This window comes from Vanacampus margaritifer, chromosome 1 (assembly GCF_051991255.1).
Source record: "Vanacampus margaritifer isolate UIUO_Vmar chromosome 1, RoL_Vmar_1.0, whole genome shotgun sequence".
Classification (NCBI taxonomy): domain Eukaryota; kingdom Metazoa; phylum Chordata; class Actinopteri; order Syngnathiformes; family Syngnathidae; genus Vanacampus; species Vanacampus margaritifer.
In genome coordinates this window covers 16,431,845-16,455,586 of record NC_135432.1, presented here as the reverse complement: position 1 = coordinate 16,455,586, position 23,742 = coordinate 16,431,845, and the positions used below count along the sequence as shown (strand labels likewise).

The 23,742-nt window shown below is 38.3% G+C and overlaps 1 protein-coding gene across 1 annotated transcript in view; it reads left to right on the top strand.

Moving 5' to 3' along the window:
- gnas (GNAS complex locus) overlaps positions 1-23,742 on the top strand; it is a 29,852-nt gene that overhangs the window by 2,414 nt on the left and 3,696 nt on the right. Inside the window, exons 2-9 of the mRNA XM_077577282.1 lie at positions 5,331-5,403; positions 9,888-9,942; positions 10,025-10,144; positions 16,022-16,119; positions 18,500-18,554; positions 18,708-18,781; positions 21,036-21,094; positions 21,182-21,302. Of these exons, the coding sequence (XP_077433408.1) occupies positions 5,331-5,403; positions 9,888-9,942; positions 10,025-10,144; positions 16,022-16,119; positions 18,500-18,554; positions 18,708-18,781; positions 21,036-21,094; positions 21,182-21,302 (655 nt within the window). The remainder of the gene's footprint in view (positions 1-5,330; positions 5,404-9,887; positions 9,943-10,024; positions 10,145-16,021; positions 16,120-18,499; positions 18,555-18,707; positions 18,782-21,035; positions 21,095-21,181; positions 21,303-23,742) is intronic.

Sequence of the window (23,742 nt, the reverse complement as noted above, 5' to 3'; positions counted from 1 at the left end):
GTTGACATCCCACCGCAAAACATTTGCTAGTATTCAATCAGATAGTTTGATCTCATCTAGAATAGACCTTTGATCACATGATCGATATTTTGCTTGGCCAAAATGGCCACCATTTTGGAGGTTGAGATCTGGAGGATAAGATGGCAAAAACGAGGAGACCTATTGATGTTTGTAGGGATGCACGATAATATCGGTAGCCGATAATTATCGCCAATTATCGACCAATTTGACATCATACAGATAAACCAGATAATAAAGAAAGCTGCCGATAATATTTGTTCTGGTTGTGGCTCAAGTTGTGCCCAATTCCTCAACCGTTCCCCATTTCTAAGGTAGTGTCGCATATTTGTGACGTCATAATGCGCGCAACCTCGTGTTCACAAGAAGATGCATTGCAGTCGCCAGTGTGGGCTTTCTTTACCGGGTCTCCTCAAAATGTTACTCTCGCAGTTTTTGTTGCATTTTTAAAACATGACTGTTTTGTTTTGGCAAACTCAAAATGAGTTACTGGTTGTCTTTGAAGGAGACATATCAATAAAATTCAGCTTCATGGTGCTTTATACTATGTTTCAATGTATTTGTACATGTTAGACTTATAGTCAGATGCGAAAGTATATTTGTAGTCAAGTTACTTTTGCAAACAATTATCGGCTTACTTATCGGTCAGGAGTGGTCCCTCTCTCTATTGCTTTGTGTAAATAAAGGCGAGAGATAAAAAGAGTAGTCCTTAAATCATGTGTGTTGATTCTGCAAAAGTAGAATGGAGCAGATTATGATGGAACATTTTAGCACATTTAATTAATTTGAGTATTTAATTCTTGGGCATTGTCTTCTTTGTTACTCAAGTTAATATGCTATACGAGTATAATAATAATCAAAATAAAGAATAAACCTGCATTTGTAAAACATAATTTTCATAGCATTCACCACAAAAAATCTGGAGCTCTTTTGAATAAGTTCTCTGTAAACAACAGGTATAGACAGCATGAACAAAACACTAAAGAGAATAATAATCAGACCTGCTATAGCATTTTTATTTTATTTTCATCAGTCATCTGTGATTATTGGGAAAATAAATAATAGAATGTTTACCCCCTGCAATGTGCTCACGTAGGACTAGTCATCGCTGTTTGGTGCACTGAATGATTTTTTTCTATGGAGATTTGAGATGTCCTATTGTGTGAGTGGTCATTGAACGCACCTCGAGTCTGCTGCCGAACGCGAGTAGGAGTACTTTTCTTTTGCTTCTCCACGCAGCTATTGGTCGTTAAATACAAGTACCTGTTTATAAAGCTGAAATATAAGTGTGTCGTTTGTGTCTTTAAATGAAAAGACTGTCCGTAGTAATCATGCGTAGTAGTGTGACATTGTGTGCGCGCTCCCGCGGAAGGGGATACGATTTTTTTTCGTGGGTAAATACATTGGCACAACACCTGTTAACTGGGCACTCTCGGCCCCGCGTTTTGCTCCGCTATGTGGAAGAATTAATTTAATTTCCCTCAATATGGGCTCCAGGAGAGGAATGCAACTTTACACGGGGGACGAACCAACAATCCTGACTACGCACTGCCTCGTGCAGGGTTTACCAATTCTGGTCCTCGAGGTCCAGAGTCCTGCATGTTTTAGATGTTGTCGCCTACCAACGTACCTGATAAAAAGATCGGGATCGTTATCAGGCATGCTGATGTGCTAGTGCGCGGAAACATCTAAAACCTGCAAGACTCCGGACCTCGAGGACCGGAATTGGTGAACCCTGCGCTAGGCACTCTCGCCCGCCCTCCAGACGCTCTCGGCCTTTGTCTTTAGCTCCGCGTACGTCCCCAAATTTTTAATTTTCACTCAGTGTGGGTGAAAGAAGAGGAACACAAAATGATACTGATATTATTATAATTACTAAGATTCTGATTTTTTTACAAGCTTGATTTTTTTTTAGGTGCCCCCCAGCCCCCAGGCAGTTGATGCCCAACAAGCAGTGCATGATAAGTGTATGCCCAAGCGCTTTGTCTGCCTACATACTAGACAGACTGAAATGGTCTATTGACATTGTGAAATGGTCAAATGAGAATAAAGCTCAACATTCTGTTTAAATAATGTCAAATTGGTTAATTATTTAAATGTTGTAAATTAGTGATAGTTTTGTGGACGCAGATACATTTCACACCTATAAGTAACAAAGCTATATATTATTAATAATTTCGATAATATTGGTAACTTGACAACATGCAATGGTGCATCGCGTTGTTTTGTTGTTGGGCTAAAAGTTGTTTCACTAGAGTGCTAATGTTGCTAAAGCTAAACGACAGCGAGCCGAGCACTCTAATTCGCAGAAAAACTCAAATTGACGTTAAGCTGTTTAATGACACTCCAGTTGGCGTTAACTGTAAAACGAAACACACGTCAAAAAGAATTAGATCCACTGTATATTTAATTACAGAACCTGCTTCATACTTATAACATCGCTAGCCTAGCGCTAAAGTTAAAGTCAATGGAAGATTCAATTGCTAACGGGAAATTAGCATTGACTTTGGGAGTGATATTTCTTCAAATAATGAATATTCACACACAAATGCTGTGGAAACGCATACCCACAAGTAAGATAACACTACTCAAAAGCACAAATGTGTTCCCAGTCAGTGGAAAAACAAGTTATTTGAATAAAATTCAATCACAACTTTCTTCTGTTCTCATTGCAAGTGGTACACAATGGATACATGGCACCACACTCCCCCTACGTGGCCAAAACGCACAGGAACAGTTAGTATTTGTTTTTAATGCTTGTTTGTTATACAGTATTCTTATTTTATTTACTAATCTAATTTCCCACTGTCCTTTTAAGTCATATTTAAAGCTGAGTTTTTAAAGATTCAAACCATTTTCTTACTTCAAAAATTCAAGGATACAAATATCCAAACTCCAAAGACTTTTGTTTTTGTCATACCAACACACATTTCCACATAACGTTGCACAAAATACAATCCCTGAGGTCCCAGGTTAGTCCTCTAGGACTTGTGAAAATAACATAAGATAAAATAAATACGATAGATGGTACGGTAATTCTGAAGTTTGAAAATGAAGACATTGACATTCACGTGATATTTGCAAGGTTATTTTATACTTGACAAAATCCCATAGTGTTCAAGAATAAAGTGTTCTATGTGTCGTGAAGCGATGAATGGGCGTAAAGCTATGATCATAGTTATGAGTAGTTAAGTTTTAGTAGTTAAAGAAATATTGAAGTTTTAAAATCATTGAATAATCGTTTTATTAATTGTGATTTCAATCTCAATCAAAATTTTGGTTATTATTTTTTCCATAATCGTCCAGCCCTACACGAGTCATTTAAAGTTACGACTAGCTATGTGTGCAAATGCTTTTGTATAGTTTCCAACCTTGGATGAAATTTCTCATTTGCAAGTGTTGCAAGTTGCCCTGTTGTTATCTTTTCTTTTAAATGTCACCAAACTTTTGAGTGTTGGGCGCCACGTTTCTTGCTAGCTGCGCAAATAAATAGCGTTGCCAGTGAAATCAATAAGAGAATTGTTTGCAAAAACGGTAAATGAAAATGATGGGAGCCAGTTCTCAACAAGAATAGTTTTTTTCCCGGTTTACTTCTCCCTAATTATTGCAGCCAAACATTGCACAGTAATACACCATTATTTTTCCGGACTACAAAGTGCACCTGATTAAAAGGCAAAACAGCTAAATTTAGCCAGTGTTTTGCTTTTGAAAAGATGGAGTGCCGTACTTGGCTGCAACCAGCAGAGGCTCTGTTGATTTGTCTTTAACTAGTTTAACTGTCTTAAGAACAGTTACGTTGAGCTACATCTATACAGTCCGCCATAAGCCAGCATGGAAATAGGAGTTCAGAACATAAAGGTGATCAAAAATATTTTTTCCCCATTTTCAGTCAAGGACATCAGTATCATGAACGTCACTCTGTACATGAAACTAATCAAACATGCTATTGTTTGTTTAAAAAAAAAAAAAAGTTGGCCGATTTAGATAATGCTTAAACTTCACTAAATCCACAGATTTCTTCAAACAACACTAAATAGACGTTGCACTGTGAACACACTGGCGGTTCACATACAGTATGTGACCATCAGAGGTGTTGTGTGGTTTATAATAGAATTACAATGTAGTGGTTTTGCATGTTTTTTGCATCTCATGGTCTCATATTTGATGTTGGACATAGTACAGTTGACAGTGGTCCTACTGGAGATGTTTCTTCTTCTACGCAGCACAGGAAAAGACATTAAGAAGGGAGAGAGACAGTGGGGCTGACATTGTTACATGAGGTCATCGGTCATATTTCAGCGCATGATGTTATAAGTTGAGATGGAATGAGCGGGCAGCTTGCTGGGCCACTAAAGTGCCCGAGCATCAAACGGTTCCATGGTCACAACACGCGCTTGGCCCCAACAAATTCATCTCATGGATAGAAAAAGCTAAACTGCTGCTGCTAAGGATTGTGATGGGCATTAGATTACTGTTCTTTAAGATTCAATTCAATTAAGAAGAACAGGGCAATGCAGATGGGAAAGATATGAACTCTTTGACATACCTGTATTGTTCTAGTGGGCAAAGAAGTAGCATCTGGGGAAGTTTGTCACCCCGCTTACCAGAAGGGATGACTCCATGACCCCCTAAATCGATGGAACAGCCAATTTCAGCTTGTCACTCTACAGTTAGAAACTCTAAAACTGACGAAAAGAGAACTCTGACTTACCAAGAATGAAGAAAAATGTACTGTTTGGCTGGTATACTTTTGCACTCCAGTCATGAGTGTGGCAGCAATGGACCTTATATCCATGCCAACTGTCACACAAAGGTTAGTTTTTATGACCACATTTTCATCTGCGCCCTTGGACCCCAATGCAAGCGGCCCATAACTGTAAAAAGTGATTGAGTGCTTTCCTCATTGTTATAGGTTCTTCCTTTAGCCATGTACCACCCCTCTACAAAGTTTTTGCATAGTTCAGCTATAACAATCTTGTTACTGTATTTGTTTGGAGCTTTAATAACTATAAATTGTGTAATAATAAAGAATGAAATTCAAAGATGATCAAGTCTAGCTATATAATCTCATTTTTTCTGATTACTGCATCTAGCAAAGAAATCCGGTTTACGAAATACGTATTATCTCAGCCGTGAGCTTGCACCTCAGTCCTGGCCTGTAGAAGAAAAAAAGTGTCTATCATGTGAAAAGTCATTTTTTTTCCCCTGCTCATAATTGCACCACAGTCAAATGCGTTGTTTGTGGTGTGTAGTCTTTCTTGTGTGTAATGTCAAGTTAGCCCGGCGTCAACATTTAATTCTCTGTTTTTTAGGAGCTGGTGAGTCAGGAAAGAGCACAATTGTGAAACAGATGAGGATCCTCCATGTCAACGGCTTCAATGCAGAGTGAGTACAATACAAGTACAGTATACTGTGGCACAAGCTGCCAAGCATCCTATTTGTTAATAATAGCGTCGCACTGCCATAACTTCAGTCGTGCTTGCCCTGGATTACCACTTTTATTCATTTATTCATACCATATGCAAGAATTTACTCCTAGTTTGTCCTAGAACACCAATCGCGTTGGAGCCAAGCAGGATGACATTATAATGTAATACAAGAATAAGCGCATCTATTTGGTTGAAGATTGCTTAGAACAAGGCATCACATGCTCCTGCAAATTGATGGCGGCAAAGGGGGGGGAGGGGGGTACAGTGGCTGAACATAATACGGGGTGTTTTATTTTTGAAATTCAGCTCATAGGGGCTTGATTTACTATAATCCCGAAATATGGGCAGCAAATTGTTTTCACTCTTAAAGTGACTGTGTGTAATAATTAGCCCCATCTAGTGGTGAACTACTGATTTATTCATTTTAAAACCCACATTTGATTTTTAAAAATATTCCCAAAAATCACAGCAACCCTTTTTTTTTTTTAATTTATAGTAATAGATCTAATTATATAACATGGGTCTTCGTGCTACGGATGCCAAAAGGACATTATTGCGAACATAGTTAGCCCCGGTGGTTCTTGTAGCTTGGTGTTGGACCCAATGGGTCGACTGCCGCTGGGACCTGCAGGCGGTCGTCGGTGAGTCCCGTAATTCGGGCTCCTAGCGCTTATCGCCCTCTGCTTTCCTCTCGCAAGCTTTTACTAGCTTCTTCTGCTAACCGCTCTTATTAGCCATTCGGTCTAGCCTTTGGCTCCGACTAACTCCCACTAGCCGCTCCTGTTAGCTGCTCCGGCTAACTCCGGCTTGCTGGGTCTTTCGGCGTGGCTCGCCGGGGTTCTCGCCATCTGCCAAGTCGCCATGGCTTGCCGAGATTCTTGATTGCTCACACCAAAATAGTAATTGGCTAGTATTATTTAGCGACATCTAATGGTGAACTTTTACACAATGTATCTTTAAAGATTATGTGCGCTGGTGATGGGCATGTTGCACATGATCTAAACTTAAGAGTGTGTTCTTTTACTAAAAACCCAAATAGTGAGCGCTAAATTGCACGGACACTCACTCTGACAGATTAGATTGCACATGCTTCTGGTAGAATAGAAGTTTGTCATCAGTGTCACATGATCAATACAAATTGGGCATCTTACAATTTGCATGGAGGTAAAAAAATAAAATAAATAAGCACGCAACTATCAAAGACACTTGTTTGGAGATCATAAATTAGTCAGATTTGGATGAAAGTTTATATTATGATACGATATTAGTGCGATTATTTACATTCAGCCAGATTTTTAGTCAGAGAATATTGAAGAGGCAACAGGTGTAAAAGTAGTGTTGTGCTTTCGGTAACTCCGGTTTTCACCATGAGATATGAGAGGAAGTTTGAAGTAGAGGTGCAACGATTAACTGATGACTTATTAATTGACTGTCAAATTAATCTATAAATATGTGGATAATAAATGAATCGTTTTGAGTCTTGTTTAATTGGAAATTGTCCAACTCTTTGGAATTTTAGCTTCTCAATAGTATTCTCAGATTTCTGTCATCCTCAATGAAAGCAGACGATGATCAACATTAAGCCTTTTTTCCTAACAAAACCATTCACTGAATCATAATTAGTTTATGTGCATTTTCTGCACTGTCAATTTTAAATAATGTCATGTTTTTTAGTTAACGGAGGAAATACATGTATACAGGTATGTTGCAATTGGGATTCTGGGCTAACACTACCCTAAGCGTGAACCCAATGAGATTTGAAATTATCCTAGATTCAAAGATTAGTTCGTTGACAAGAGCCAAGGCAAGAAGTGGGCTAATGTCGCACAATGTATCTGTCTGTGGTACACATAAGGCCTCTATTATGGAACGCTGAACTGCTATCTAGCATCATGCTGGTGTGGTAACATGCCAGTGTTGATAACTAGCAAATAAATGAAAAGTGCTGCCTTTGGTGTCCTTTTTACAGCAATTTTGAGTGACTTGCACAAAATGAGCTTCTGAATCAGATGTGGTGGCTTCAACAAGGACGAAGTCATCTTTTGCAAGTTTGTAGTTTGAAATCTGCACCTGAGGCAGATGAGCGTATGACCCAGCGCATGACTCCTCAACACTGTGAGCTGTGTGTGCACACTGGGCATGAATGTATGAGACTGTGTGACTGGCTTTATTAGCCAGACTCCCAGATGCATGGGGAATCATCACTTCCGGGCAGATATCTGATGTTGCTCGGATTAGCTGCTAGGTTTCATGGTTTGCCCATCTGATCTTTAGTTATAGTTAGTTTAGTAGAGATAATGAAAATGTTCATGTTGCTTTCTGTTTTGGATGATGTGGTCATAGTTTCTCACAACAAATAAAGTATCTTGGGTGAAAAGGTTTTTTTGTTCTTCAAAACTGATCTTTGAAGTGCTTGAGTCTGATCTTTGATAAGGGTTACTAATGCAGGGATTTGCCAAACTCCTTCATGCAACTATATTTGTAGTCAATAGCATTCTGTTTAGTTTGTTTTGTGTGTGTTTTTAGACAATGTTACTGTATGAAATCTGCATTTAGGTCAAAAATGAAAGTATGGTCACGAGAAGTACGCTCACAGCATTAATATCATTATTATTGTTGACTGCATTTTTTTTTTTATTCTTCAGACAATTATCTCTCTTTTGCAAGGTTGCACCAGCTAGCAGCACTTCTTGGCTATTATTAGCAATACTGTACATTGCTGCGCCTAATTAATAAATTAGCTTATATGTGCCTATGAGCCGACAAGACACTGACAAACCGAACCGGAACAGTCGAGCCGAACCATTTAAACAAATTTCAAAAGCTGTTCTGCTCCACTCCGAGTGTGTATGTGTGCGTTTGGGGGCCCACTTGCACCACAGCAAGCAAGGTGACTGTAGTGTGTGAGTGAATGTTGATGATGTATGTCAACAAACACGCATGTAAATGAGCATTTATTGAGTCTGAGGTAAAAAAAAGAAAAAAAAAAAAAGAAAAAGAAATTGTGTGCATTTTATTCATCGAGCAAGAAGTCGATTAGTATTAATTATTGCGACAGGCCTAGCTCTCGGAGTGCATCCGTAGTATTGATACTTAATGAGCGTAGATGATGCCCAGTTAGTACTTGTGAGAGTGTCGATATGTCAATACCACGATATTGGCGGGATAGTGAGAGGAGCAACAACACAGCAGAGTTTGACGCGTCAGGGGGAAGTGGTTGCCAATTTTTGCGGCCTTTTGTTTTGATATCCAAAGAGTGAAACGTTAGTGTTCGCCTTTCACTCGGTGGAAAGAAACCGAAAGCTTTGGCCTAGTCCTGTTTTACTTGTATACAGGGATGTGATTTTTCCGCTAATTCGCGGAATTTCGCTTTTTTTTATCTCCCCCCCAAAAAAAAAATCCGATTTATTTATTTATTTATTTATTTTTGTATTTCATTGTGTATGCACATGACTCCGACAGATAACATCTTCTGCTATAACAAAGACATTTGTGGTATGCTCTAATATGAGTTACTTTTCATTTGGTCATGATACAATTATTTGTTCATGAAATTTGAACTCTTCAACATTATTTATGTGTTAACTTGGTAATCACATTAGTTAGATATGATGATATTCTCAGTGATAGTTTTTAAAAGCAAAGGCAGTCCAATGTTTTTGAATGTGACTGATTTTGAGTTGACTAAAACTGCCATTTTATATGGGATAGTTCAATATACATTGAAAATTTATGCTGTTGTTTTGTCTATTTCTTTGTCATGTGAGTGCATTGAAAGTACTTAAAAACACGGAAAACCCATGAGCTCCCTGGACCTAGCTGGGTGCCAGCGGCCCCCAGACCCCCGGCTAAATTTTCAGATAATTTCACTTTGGTCAAATCACATCCCTGTTGTATAAAAATGAGACGGTAAACACAATGCTGTGTTGTCCTGTAAGACTCAAGGTAAAAGAGAGTGAATGACTGAATATCTCCATTCACCTTTATAAGAAATATTCCTCTCTGAGAAAGAGAGAGAGAGAGAGAGGGCCCAAATGTCTTGTACCAGAATGTAAAAACAATTTTGTAGTTAGTGGGTGGGCAGGTACTCCAGATGCCCAAATATATAGACAAGCAATGAAAAGAGTTTTCTATAATGCCTCCTTCTTTGTTGTTACATTTTGCCACCCTTTTTTAAAAAAAATTGTCAATATATGGGTTTTGCCATGTGAGTCGTAATAATTGAACAAATTACGCTGAAAATTATTGAATGATTTTGATATTCACATTCACAAATAACTGCTCAGTTAGACACAGGAGGTTTTCAACTTCAGTTGCTGTGGTTATTGTCATTCTATTATTTTCATTTTGTTGTAGTATTTTGTGCACAATATTTGTTTTCATTTAGGCCTCTGTAACTATAGCTTGGTGGAGACTCACTTTCACACTTGTCTGTTTCAGAGAGAAGAAGCAAAAAATTCATGATATCAAGAATAATATCAAAGAGGCCATTGAGGTGAGGGCTCCTATAAAAACAACAATGTTTTATATAATCATTCAGGGATGACTTGGCTTGACTTCTTGTGTGTTTATTACAGACAATAGTGACAGCAATGAGCACCCTGACGCCACCGGTGCAGTTGGCCTGTCCAGACAACCAGTACCGCATTGAATACATCCTCAACCTCGTCAATCAGAAGGATTTTGAGTTTCCAGTTGTGAGTAGTATGCTGCAGTACACACATCACAACAATCGTAACGCAGTGTGAGAAATGATTATTGAGGGAAATGATGGATGGATGTTATATTTATTTCAACAGAATAAAGTGACCCCCAGCATATTTGCTGTTCGGCAGTGGCAAATTCTTATTTTGACAGATTTTTTTTGTAGGGCAACATTTCCTCACTTGTTTGCTTAAAACAAACTAAACATCATCCCTTCTGTTCACTGCTTATGTACTCAGGCCAAAGCCATGTCTGATATAACAATATTGAAAATATTGCCATGAATTATGTTGAAGTGAGGGGAGCAGCTTCGTTTAGTTAGGCCAGTGGTGGGCAAACTCGGTCCTCAAGGGCCGGCGTCCTGCAGGTTTTGGAGGTTTCCCTGCTGCAACGCAGCTGATTCCAATCAACAGGATCGTTACCAAACTTATGCAAAGCTTGCTGATGAGCTGATAATGTATCAGCTGTGTTGGAGAAGGGAAACATCCAAAACCTGCAGGACTCCGGCCCTCGAGGACCGAGTGTGCCCACCCCTGAGTTAGGCCATAACTTTGTTTTAATAGGAAAAAAAAAACGTTTTGCCGCCATCTTGCGTAGGCAATTACTTACGGATTTTGTGGATTTGCAGAAGTGCTCAGTTCTTATCTTCAATTCACTGAATTCATTAACAACAAGTAAAGCAATAGTAAGGACCTCAACTGTAGTGCCTGCATTTTCCCTCAAAGGCAAGACGGCTAATTTCTCACCTGGTTTTCATGAAGTTTACTTTTTTTTTGGCAACGCCAAGATGTGTCAATACAGAACAAGCATGCTTTATTTATTTATTTATGTTTTGGCTCGAGCGTTATATCTACCCAACAAGTCCTCCGATTGAAACAACTGCAAAGGCCGTAGCACGAAAATATGACGCCTCACAGCGTACCTCGCGACAGCTCCCCCAGCGCTAACAGGAGGAACACCACGTTGGTTCTGCTTAGTAGACGTTCCGTCAGCCATTGCATGCCACTTAATTCCTGATAATAAAACTTCCCATCGGCTTCCGTCGCAAGTACCTGATACTGATACCTTTAAATCGGGCTGGTATCGGTACCTGACCGTCCCTAAATATATACATAGGAATATTGCAAGTGCATGTAAAAACGTAAAAGTCAAATAGGATTGAAGATCAAGATAAAAAATAAAAGAGACTGTAAAATCTAACATTTCACATATATCTCTTGATTTACAGCACAAACACATGGCTAAGATGAATGTATAAAGGTATAAAAATATTTACAAAATTGCCCAAATTAAAAAAAAATCTAAATACTGTGAAATTACAAATTAGTTACGATTGTAAAATTGAGTTCAAACTCGTTTTTTTGTCATCATTGTAATTGATCAGTGCCAAGCGGAAATGAGCTTGTACATGTGTGCATGAGTGTACGGCTAGTAAGCAGCTTTCCATAGGTAAGTGTCACCAAATCCCAGGTGATAATCCCTTGACAATAAGTAGTAAACACTGAGGTGTGCTAATGATCATTGGATAATACTTGTGTGGGCCTCATTTCCTCAGTAGGATTTTCTCATTAGCTGATTGTCCAAGCCAAGAGACTATTAATCAAGTGCCACTTATGGGACACCTGTGCTCCTGTTATACGTAATTGTTTTGCTTATTTTTTTTTTGTAATGGAAAATCATTTCATTTCAGGTTTTTTAACATTTCTGTTCATGAGCAAATAAATTTACGGTGTTTTTTTTTAAAATGTTTGAACAAATTTCAATTCAAGCACTTAAATGCCAAGAAAACTGACTTATACCAATTTCTCACTACACCCCACATTCAAAAAAGTAATATAAAACCTTGCAGCTTAGCCACATAGTTACGATAACACTATAGGTCTCGTATTCATTGGCTGCTAAAATGTGTACATTTTCACTTGGTGCTTGGAAGAATTTGCGAGACCAATTCGAACAAATGATAGCTCACTTTTTTTTCTTTTTCTTTTTTTTTACTACAGCGTCATCTGGTGGGGCACTTCGTCTGCTCTCCTTCCCCTATTATAAAAGTCCCATTTGCTTTCATGATTTTATGATAGTAGCACAGTGTTTCTTTCCTTTTTGAGCTTTATCTCTTATATCACACATTGACTTTGGGGAAAAAACATGCTCCTTAATAGCATCCATGTGATGGGATTTTTTTTTTTAACTATATTTTTCAAGTTTTATTGATGATTATTATACGTGTACCTGACTAGTTAACACCATATCATATGTTTGAGCTGGTCAGGTAATTGAAGAGAGAGGAGTGAGATGCCACACTTGAATAGAATGGATAGGGGGAATGAAGCTTCTTTTTTTTTCTGCAAGCACATGACATGATTATGAAAGAATTCTGTGTTGTTAAACACATGATGAGTCTGCCGTCATGAAGAGCTGCTCTTCAAAAAAAAATGGGGCCCATGCGTGTGACAATCTTTTTTCATCACAAAGAATAACTAACAAAGTCATTACAACACAGTACAGTGGAAACCCGCCATTTTGTAATAGGGACCGAGCCCGACCATAGCAAATTTTAGCGAATAATTGATGCTCCGCTAAAGGTGATGTTATAACTGTCTCAACAGTTAAAAGCATAATCTAATCATATCACAATTTTTTATAGCATTTTAAACTCTTACAAACATCTTCAAACATTGTTATACCTTTAAAAATACACACGTATTCATCAAAAGAGACTTGAAATTTCAAAGTTAAAAACAGCTACCACCTTCCTCAATATGTCTGCAACATTCTTGTCATTGTAACACAAGGTTCAAGAATTAGAACACCTTACACTAGACTTTACATAGATCTGATCGGCTGCATCGGATCGGCTGATATTTTGCATTTTATGCACATTTTGTGTCAGCCATATTGTCTTTAATTCGCCGATGGATCAATGACGTCAATAATTGATTCTGTGAAATAAACCATTGCAGCTGCGGTGTTTTCTACGTTAACTATGGCGAGCCGCCACAAATGAAATTGGGCCTCTAATAGAAGACTGCCAACAAGAGGTGCATTTTGGTTTGGAAACTCCACTCGATGTTATATACTATTTTTTCGAGTATTTCTTTGCGTACTCACCGATACAGAGTACTAATACTTTTAGTACTTTTGATATGTAAAATTGAAAAAAAAATGGCTGAAACTGCCTTTCAATTGTTACAAAATAGGATTTTTAAAAATCTCATATTCACAATTTTTTTTTGGCAGCTGGGCTGTTTTTGTTTTGTTTTGTTTTGATGACTGACATTCAAAACAAGTTCAGTTTTATTTTCTTATCAGATCATGTATGCTCTCATTTCGGGGGGGAATTCCCTTTTGTCAAAACATGTGTGGAAACACAAGCTTTCGTACATGAACAGTTGTTCATTGGTTTATCATAAAATGAGCTGTCACACTGCCTGGCTCAACCGGTTGATGTTAATTGTCAAGGAGGAGAGCCGCATCCCCTCCAGAACTCTCATGTTCTTCTCATGTCGAGGTGTACATGTGAGACAAGGATCTGCCAAATATTTGTATCTCAGCAGCACATACTTTGGGTCAAAAGGTTCCAACTTGTCGATACATTTTTGCTTTTCCAACATATAAACAATGTCTTTCTTTGGTAATGTCCAGGGTGATTGACTGTTATTTCCCAATATGAATTACTTTGCTCATGCAATTAAGCCTTTTTGAGTGATGGCTTTGTGGGGCCATTGTGAGCTAAGTTTTGGGAGACCCCATTGGTACTGACCATGGGGTCAGTACCATGTTACCATATTAAAAGCATCTGTTAAAAAGGCCAGGTTGTGTTCTATTTGTGCAGTTCCATCACCCTCTGGTGGTTAGTTTACAAATTACTAGTGTAGTTAAATTTTAATTAGGCATGTTTTGGTCGCTTACGTTAGACCCACGCAAATCGCCAGATGAAGGGTAGCGTAACACGTTTGAGTTCCTCCACAAACCCACTCAATTCACAGTGCGTGTGCAAGAGGTGTCAGAAAAGTTGCTAACTTGGCAACACTGGGTGTGATTTGTAAATGAGCTCTTCTCTCTTGTGAGGCATGTTAGCAGTGCACCATCAAATTGGTCAAACTGAACCTTTTTTGAATCTAACATCTTATAAAAACACAGCATTCATTTGGCTGATTATGGCATACTCCGCATTAAAATATGGAGCCTACTTTCCTGATATTTGGTGGGTGTTTGCGCCGAAGTAACTCTAGTATCCTTCAAGACTAGTGAACAGGGATAGTACCATATTCTGCTCTCTGAAAAGGATGTGGGAAGTCCGTGCTTCGTCAGTCTGTGTAGTGTGTACAGTGTTGTCTTAATTTGTTTTTCTTTTCTTTTTTGTACCCTCCTCTACCTCTATTTACATTTAACAGACATGTACACAGGCGTCGCCCAGGCACAACGTACATGCTAGTGGTGTCAACAAGTAGTCAAGTACTCCGTTCCTGAGTCGTGCCACCTTTCTTTCGCTTTAGTTTGAGTGAACATGTTTGGCAACGGATGCCTCAGTTGTTGAGTAGCAAATAGACCGATTTGAACCAAGTAAATATCACTAAATTTGGTGTGTAACTGAAAGATTTTTTGGGGACTGTGTTCCTTTTGTTGTACTCATGCAGTTTGTTCTCCAAGGTCCAACATTTGTTCATATATCGATTTTTTCTTTCTTACTATGTAGCCAAGACACTGTAGAAAAAATCAGTAACTATTAATGAAGTCGTATATATATATATATATATATATATATTTATTAATGCTTCAAATAATAAATCACACACAAAATTATTGTTTACTGAGCAGTGACATTTCAACAATGCACATTGAAATTAGTTTCGATGCCGTTTTTTGGCCCCCGATTCCGATACCCAGCTTTGCAGTATCAGCCGATGCCGATATCATACCGATACCAAGTGTTTTTTTTCTCAACATGAAAAAGCTGTCCTGCAATTGGTTCAGAGCATTCAAGGGCCATTAGGATATCTAAGCTCGGCATGCAGTCAACATGTCAGACATCAGTGAATGCCGTGCATGAGCAAGACACAAGATGCTGCATCCAAAGTCCTATATTAGCGTCAGAATTAATAGTATCGGGATGTTACTTGTTAGTACTCACCGATACCACTGTTTGAATGCAGTATCTGGGCCTCTGCCGATACCAGTATTGGTAACGGAACAACAGTAATTAAAACACATAACGCACAAATTTCTAATGTAGGACAAAAATTTTAGTGCGACTGTCCATTTTCATGTGAAGACTTTTTCAAGGACCAAAAGTAAATAAATAAAAATATCATCTAAGGAGTTTGCCAGACGTGTCAGCAATCCACGGAGGTCCTGTAGGTCACGCCATCTCGTCCAAGATGTTGAAAGTGTGGTGAAAGTCACTGGAACTCATCAATTTATTTTGTACTGTACTCCATGTTGATTAAATCCACACAATTATAGTATCGAGCAACGAGGGTAAAAGGCACGGTCAGGTCGCCGTCTGTCTCCTTCGCCCCCGACGCATGCCTCCCCCAAAGCGGTCCACACCCAGCAAGCGGTGCGTGCAGTCTTGAAAGTATCAATACTTATGAATATTGTTTTTTGAGCCGAGATGTTATATTTTTCAGTCACAACATCGTGAAATGAAAAAAAATAAAATTGGGCGCTGCCTTAGAGCCCAGGTTCAAATGAACTGGTGTGGGACAAGTGAAGCCATGTTGACTTCTGAAGTCGCGTGTAGTGGCACCATACTACCTCCTATCCCATGTAGTAGAGAGCTTGGATTAGGCAAAGTTTCCTCATTATACAAACAATGGATGTTCCTCCTATACCATTAATATATGCTTTGTTTTGCTCTACCTCTGCAGGAGTTTTACGACCATGCAAAAACACTGTGGCAGGACGAGGGCGTCAAGGTGTGCTTTGAGAGATCCAACGAGTACCAACTCATCGACTGTGCACAATAGTGAGTAATCCAACATTTAAATGGTAATCCATGCACTTACTATGTAGACCTTTATTATTATTTCTTACATATGCCAACAAAATACAGTTGCATTTTTAAAATATTTTTGTTTAGGAAGTACCGGTAGCTCAATGCAATTTTTAAATGTCATTAGAAGTTCAAATTATTAGTACGAAGTTAGAAGCGTTGGTTTATGCATCAGACTTCACTTACAGCCATGAAATGTAATTATTTTTTAAGCCACTGTGGCAAACACAAGTATTGTGAACCTCAGCCGATTGGCGGTTCGCTATTCACACCCAAAAAATTCCCCCTGTGGAACTTACAGCAAGTATCCTCAGTTATTGGCTGAAAAGCTCACGAACAGTTGTGCTTTTTCTGTAATTGTGTGACGTCAAAGGTTGGCCTCACGTGCTTTGGTGTGGTGGCAAGGAAGGCACTGTATGTTGTAATGATACAATACGTCTCGACTGTTCGAAAATCTTTGTTGCAGAGGATCCAAGTTGAATCCCATTTGTTAGCGGAAGTTACAGAGGGTTTGCTGCATATGTATGTTTTTGCACTGCTGAGTGGCTGTTAAAAAAGTTCAAGCTCCCAAATAATGGAGGTCTCGTTATTTTTTTGACAATTGATATGTTTACAGGTTGTGAAGGGGCAACATGCCTCCACATTTTTAGTGCATTTAAAAAATATATATATATTTTAAAGGCAATGACAAAAGATGAACTTGAATTATATTAGTGTTTTGGGATCACAGTTTGTGGTATATTTACAATATAAACTATTAATATAGTGAATTTTTAATGGTGCTGTGTCAGTGACTCCCTATTTGCTGCAGGGATAGCAGAGATTCAACACTGGACACAATGGTAAACTTGATGTGGGTGGAAGCTAAACTAATCAAGTTAATGAATGTCGCTGTTAAACCAGCCAGTGTTGTGATGTAATAAACATAATTTTAGTGAGTTTGTACAAACAATATACACAACTCAGGACATTAATTCAGTGTTGGCCGTTGTGTCTAAAAATAAGATTCCAGCATGATTTGACTGTAGGATGGATTAGATTAAGAATCAAACCACTAAATTGACGTTTAAAAAATAAATAATTGTTTTCCTTTTTTGTGTGTTGCTCATTAAAAGTTCTCACAGGATTTGGCTCTTTGATGACACCTAGTGACAGACTGAAGATTTGCGCTTTCTCCATCGATGGCATAAGTCAGCATGAGCAGCTAACAAACACTGTCCGACTTGATCCTATCAGTTGTCCGAAGATAATCGTTTGGAATAGATAATAAAATATTGATCATTCTAGCTGCTCTGTACAAAGATTGACAACATTAGCTTGTTGTTGTTGCATGTTCATCACATGCAATCTGCCAGTGTGTTCAAAATCAGCATTGTCTTCAGAACATAATCATCAATACTTGTCTTTGAGAGCTTACGAGGGTGTTGTGAGCTGGTGGGATCGCTAACTCAAAATAGGACACTTATAAGACTACAAAGATTGGAATCTTCTGGAGCAACCTAGCTTTATGTAACAGCAGAGTCCAGAAGCAAACATGGCCGAGGCTGAGTCATCTGTAGGCCAGAGGATGCTGCAAAGAGGAGATGGAGGAGGAAAAGAAGGGCTGATATTTGAAGGCTTGCAGTCTTGAATGCTTTTCAGCAGTTGGCCACAAAATTATTTAAAAAAATGTTGTCCGCATGGGAATTAGAGCTTCAAGACTTTGCACTTTGTTTGTTGAATGCAAACAAAGAGAGGGTAACTCGGCTGTTCTTCTCTATGGCCCTTGCTCGTGATGGTACAGTCCAGTCTCATGTTCCCTCCCTCCCTCCTCTTTGCCGTCAGGTCCAATACAAAAGCCAGAGCTTTTCCTCCTCTTCCTCCTCTGTCTGTCTTTCCTGGAGCCACTCCAGTCTTGCCAGATTGGGAGCTGATAGACTATTAATAGCACTTGTGGTCGGGTCTCCATGGTAACGGTGCCGGAGGCTGCGGCGCCGGGGAGCTATTTTTGAAATGTGCTCAGTAATGTCAGACAGACGCCACTATGCCTCTGTCTCTTTTTTGCATCATGTCATCGCCCCACATTGTCTTTTAACAACTTCTTCCACTGCAATAGCTTCCACACGCACAAACTCCAAATAAGGTCCGTCAGTCTTATTCCGTTAAGTAGTACATTTCAGTTCACTGCCAAGCAAATGTTTTGCTTCCATTGCCTAAACTATATTGCATAAATATATATATATACGTCCTGTTTCGGCCATTGTTGTTTCGTAAAAAAATATTTTGGGTCATTTTCGTTGACTGAATTTTTGGCGCATTCCTAGAAATAATTACAACTATCTAACAGTTGTCCTTGTATTGTCTCTCTGCTCAGCTTCCTAGACAAGATTGACATCGTGAAGCAGAGCGACTACACTCCAACAGATCAGGTGGGTCTGCACTCACTACTCGCGTTGCCACTTCCACTGACCTTTTGAACATACAGTTTTTAAAAATGAAATCTTGTTTTTTGCAATAAATTAATCATTGATGTAACAACTACTTGATCAGCGTTTTGTTTTTTATTTTTTCTTCCATGCCAGGATTTGCTGCGGTGCAGAGTACTGACGTCAGGGATCTTTGAAACAAGGTTCCAAGTGGATAAAGTTAATTTCCAGTAAGTCAAATGCAGAAACCTGAATCATGGCTTAACATTTTTCATCCTTGACAAAGGACCGTAAACTATCCTACCTAAAAAGTTGCTTCTAACTTTTCTTTCAAATCCGATGCTTAATCCAACATAGTTGCAAGAAAGTACAACTTCATTTGTTGACTTTTGAAAGAGATATAAGAGACCTACAATTAAATATAAATGTTTGTGAAATGCTCACTTTGGATCTCATCCTGATGGAATTTTAACAGCTACAGTTATATAAAAATAAAACCAACCTCTCGCTAAACTTCAAGAGAAGTTGCATCTGAAGGCTGATAGGCTGAATGAAAGAATATTGAAGTACTGTATTGGAATTATATTAAATATTTAGTAGTGTATTGAAAGTTATGTAATGAAGTGGAACGACTTGTAATGCAATAGAACAGGGTTCACCAATTCCGGTCTTCGAGGTCTGGAGTCCTACAGGTTTTAGATGTTTCCGCCCACTAGCAAAAAACATGTTGCAATGAGCTGAATTTAAAGTTTGAGTGGTTTGAATCAGTCGAAAAAATGTAGAAATTAGACGGAAAAACAAAAAAAAGTCTTAATTTACTTTTTGTTTTCCCGAAATAGTTTGGTAGCAATAAGATGAATAGCTGGAACTGTCTGAATCTGTAAAAAAAAAAAAAAAAAAAAAAGGAAATCTAGATGTTTGGTTTTTGAAATTTTGAGAACATTTTGTAGTAGGGATGAGCTGAATAGAAAGCCAAACAGTGTGTAAATGAGATGAAAAAACCAAAACTTCATTTCATTGAGGCTTATATTTTGAAGTAAAAAAAAAAAAATTGGGGGTAGAAATGAGCTGAACAGTTTGAAGTTGAAGTTACAGGTCACTTCTGATTTTTGTGTCACTTCCTGTGGATTTGGAGGAACTTCCGTGCCACTTCCTATTCAATTTGGGGCACTTACAGGTTTCTTGTTGATTTTAGGACACTGCCAGGTAACTTCCACTTCAATTTGGGGCACAATTTTTGGAGGCTTGTGGGTCACTTCCTGTTGATTTTGGGAAACTCCGGGTCACTTTTTAATTTTAAAGGTCGCGCTTTCAACTATGACATTGTAAGCGTATATGCATATTAATGAGGCATTGCATATACTCTTATGAATTTACGATGTTAATATAATCCAAAATATTGCGAGTTTCATTCTAAATATTTTGATTATGATTATGACATGCCTACACATTTATTTTGGTGACAAACGGTCACTTTTTTGGACATGAAGTGATGTTTTTGGTCTACAAGGCAACTAGGAGAACCAACCTTATGACAGGAATATAATTTTTTTTTAAATATGAGTTTCACTCTAATAGTTTCAGACTTTGATTAGCACATGCCTATGCATGTCCAGCTAAATTTTGGGGAAAATGGATTGCGGTTTTGTTACATTATGCCACCGTAATAAACCGGTTGCACACTGCTGTACAGTACACAGGTTGGCCGCATTTATCAGTCATTTCCACAATATGTCGTATGAAACGTCTTGCAACGTTGTCCCTATGGAAATAAATACAGGTACTTGAATTGAAACATCATGTAATCTGTTTATGATAATAATGTCATTAATGCTATGGTGTGAAATAAACAAATCCAACAATGGGATATATTAACCCTGGAGAACCTACGGGGTCAAATTTGGCCCCTATAAATTCTGCTACTCAAATTAACAAAGACCTTAATTTTTTTTCCAGCTGTGATTTTGTCTCTGTGTTCTTGTTTTCATTGGCCAAAGTGTGTTTGTACATTCAAAATCCAGTTCTAAAATGCAACAAATAAAACAAAAAAATTATATTGGTCAATGTAGCTGTGTATTTGATTGATTATTTTCTTAAATTCTAAATTGTTTACTGACAGTTTTTGTTATTCCGATTTTTCGAAATGATACTCCTAAATCCCAAAAGGGTCAAATTTCGCCCTAATCCTAAATTAGGGAATAAAGGGTTAAAATTGAAAAAACATATATTTTGGTGTTCAGTCAATTTATAGCAGTCATTTAATGTATAATTCATAATTTTCCAAAGAAGAAAAGGGTTCTTGGGTTCTCCAGGGTTAAACTATATTTTGCAAAAAATGGGACATTTATCGTGTGCTTATGAATGCTTCAATTTAAAAAATAAAATAAAATCCTCTGATTTCGCTCGCATTAACACTCAAATATATGACCAGCCCAGAGAGCCACATGGTGTCCGTATTTCACCTCTGAACCTTTTGATTGACAGCATGTTTGACGTTGGTGGTCAACGAGATGAGCGCCGAAAATGGATCCAGTGCTTTAATGGTAGCGTGTGACCGTCTATTGCCTCTTGATTCACTCGCCGCAGAGTTATCTGACAATTTGTGACATTTCGTGCCTTCCTGCTGGCAGATGTGACGGCCATCATCTTCGTGGTGGCCAGTAGCAGTTACAACATGGTGATCAGAGAGGACAATCAGACCAACCGTTTACAGGAGGCGCTCAACCTCTTCAAGAACATCTGGAACAACAGGTGAAGAGAACTACAGGGGGAAATTGTCAGAAGTCACAGAAGGAAAATCCAATACGGATGTCCAAGGCGGGCACTATTAATAATGAAAAAAAAATACATTTAGATGTTTAGCAGCACTTTTTAAAATGAGGTAATGTGATGTCACGCAACAGACAGTTGTTTCTGTGAGGAAAATTGATCACCCTCAGCACAGCTGGAAATGGAAATGAGATTGTATAATTTGTTCAGGAAATCACTGAACATTAGCTCGTTATGCCTGTAACATTGCTTGTTCCAGATATGTAAAAAGGAAGAAAAAAAAAGGTTGAAATCGATATATCATGCTAACTTCCGGACATTACATAACATTGAGAGCATCAAACTCTTCAAAATATACTCAGTCTTCTGTAATGTCAAGTTTCCATAAATGACACATTACCTTTCTAATCGCGCCACTCATCCAAGTGTTGGGGAAGCGATCAAAGTACCATATCTGCTTTAATGAGACATTTGCTGTTTCACAGTACATGCAGGTCCGTTTGTACATAAGACTTGCACGGCTTCTTCGGAGGCGCTCAACTCAACTTAGGGCACAAAAACAACTGCAACTCTTAACAAAAAGGAGTGAATGAAATCGAATACAAAGCCTTTATAGTATCATGTTCTATGATGCAGATGCATAAAAATTGAGATTATGAAAATTTGAAAGACAACCATTGAGGCAACTGTGCAGGATGAGTGGCTGTAATGGACCCCCCTAGAAGGATTGTATGCTTTTTCATCCCAACCTGTTTTCATTCCTGGAATACACAAGATTTTACTTTTTTCTTTTTTTCTTTTAGTCTAAGGATGGGCCCTTTTATTATTGACACTCACTCACTTTAATGCCTCCATTACATAGTTTTCAGTCTTTACATTTTGTGTTTGAAAATCTCTCCCCATTTGGACAAGATATATACTTGTCATGCACAATATTATTTAAAAAGAGTCAGTCAAAGTCAAATGAGATATTTTTGCTTTAATCCCTGCATATGACATTTTCACCTTGAACTATTGAATATATGTATTACACAAACGGTAAAGAATGAGGTTATTTTTCCTCTAGAATAAGTGTCAAACTCCGGTCCTCGAGGGCCGCAATTCTGCAGGTTTTGGAGGTTTTCCTCTTCCTTTTTTTCTTTTTTCTTTTTTTTTTTTCTTGGGAGAGCTCAGTATTGATCATTTGACATGTCATCAGGTTTGGTGGTTTTCCTCTTCCAACACAAGCTGATTCCAATCAGCAAGATCGTTATCAGGTTTATGCAGAGCTTGCTGATGAGCTGATCATATATCAGCTGTGTTGGAGAAGGGAAACATCCAAAACCTGCAGGACTCTGGCCCTCGAGGACCGGAGTTTGACACCTCTAGAGGGTGAAACAAAGGAAGACCGGAAATACGTAACCATCCGATTCCTCACCTTCGTGTAATGTGATGCCGTTCATGTGGTCCTTTTCGGTAAAATGACTTCCTGTTTTAGTGTTATTTACCAACCGTTTATTGTACTTTCAATAAGGGATGTAACAATATCCAAACATCACGATACGATATCACGATATGAAGGTCATGATACGATAATTATCAACAATATTGTGGGGAGTTTGGCGATATTAAAAAAAAGGTCACAATATTATTTATTTTTTTAAATGTGTGCATACTAAAAAGAAGCACAATATTGTGCTTTCATTCATAACGGCAATGCATATGAACCACCTACAATCTCTAATAACACTTAATACTGAGACACTTGCTAAAGCACGCACACATGGAGTTCCTCCACATATTGAATCGGTTCACAAACCTATTACGTTTCTCTTCATCTGACCATTATCGTGGATTTTAAACATAGGAGGGCCAAAACATGCCTTGTGAAAATTAAACTGCACTAAAAAACTAGCCACCAGAGGGTGCTTGAACTGCACAAATGGAAGTCAACATGACTTTTTTTTTAACAGATATGCTGCCAATCTTGACATGGTGACGATGATATTGTGGCAGGTTTAATATCGCGATATCACGATATTGCCATTATCGTTACATCCCTACTTGCGATATGTTTAAAGAGTTTGAGTTCCTACATCATTGCTGTCTGATAACATTTTAAGATTTGGACTTTTTAACCTAATTGCATTCTTTGCATTCTCCTGCTTTGTACTGTATTTAGCTAGCCAATCAAGTTTATAGCCATTCGACCCTGTGTCAACTCTGGTCCCTAACTCCCAAAGCATCATCAAAACCAGTCCAAAATTTTGGAAAGGCACTAAAATCAAGGCGTGACCTCTCAGACCCCAGAACTAAATCCTTCTGTGGATGGAGCATAAGGTTAGGGTCAGTGATCGAAGGCCAAATGATCTGAATGATCTTGGACATATCTCTATGGTCTATCATCCCTCAGAAGAGACATGTATACCTACAGAATGAGGTC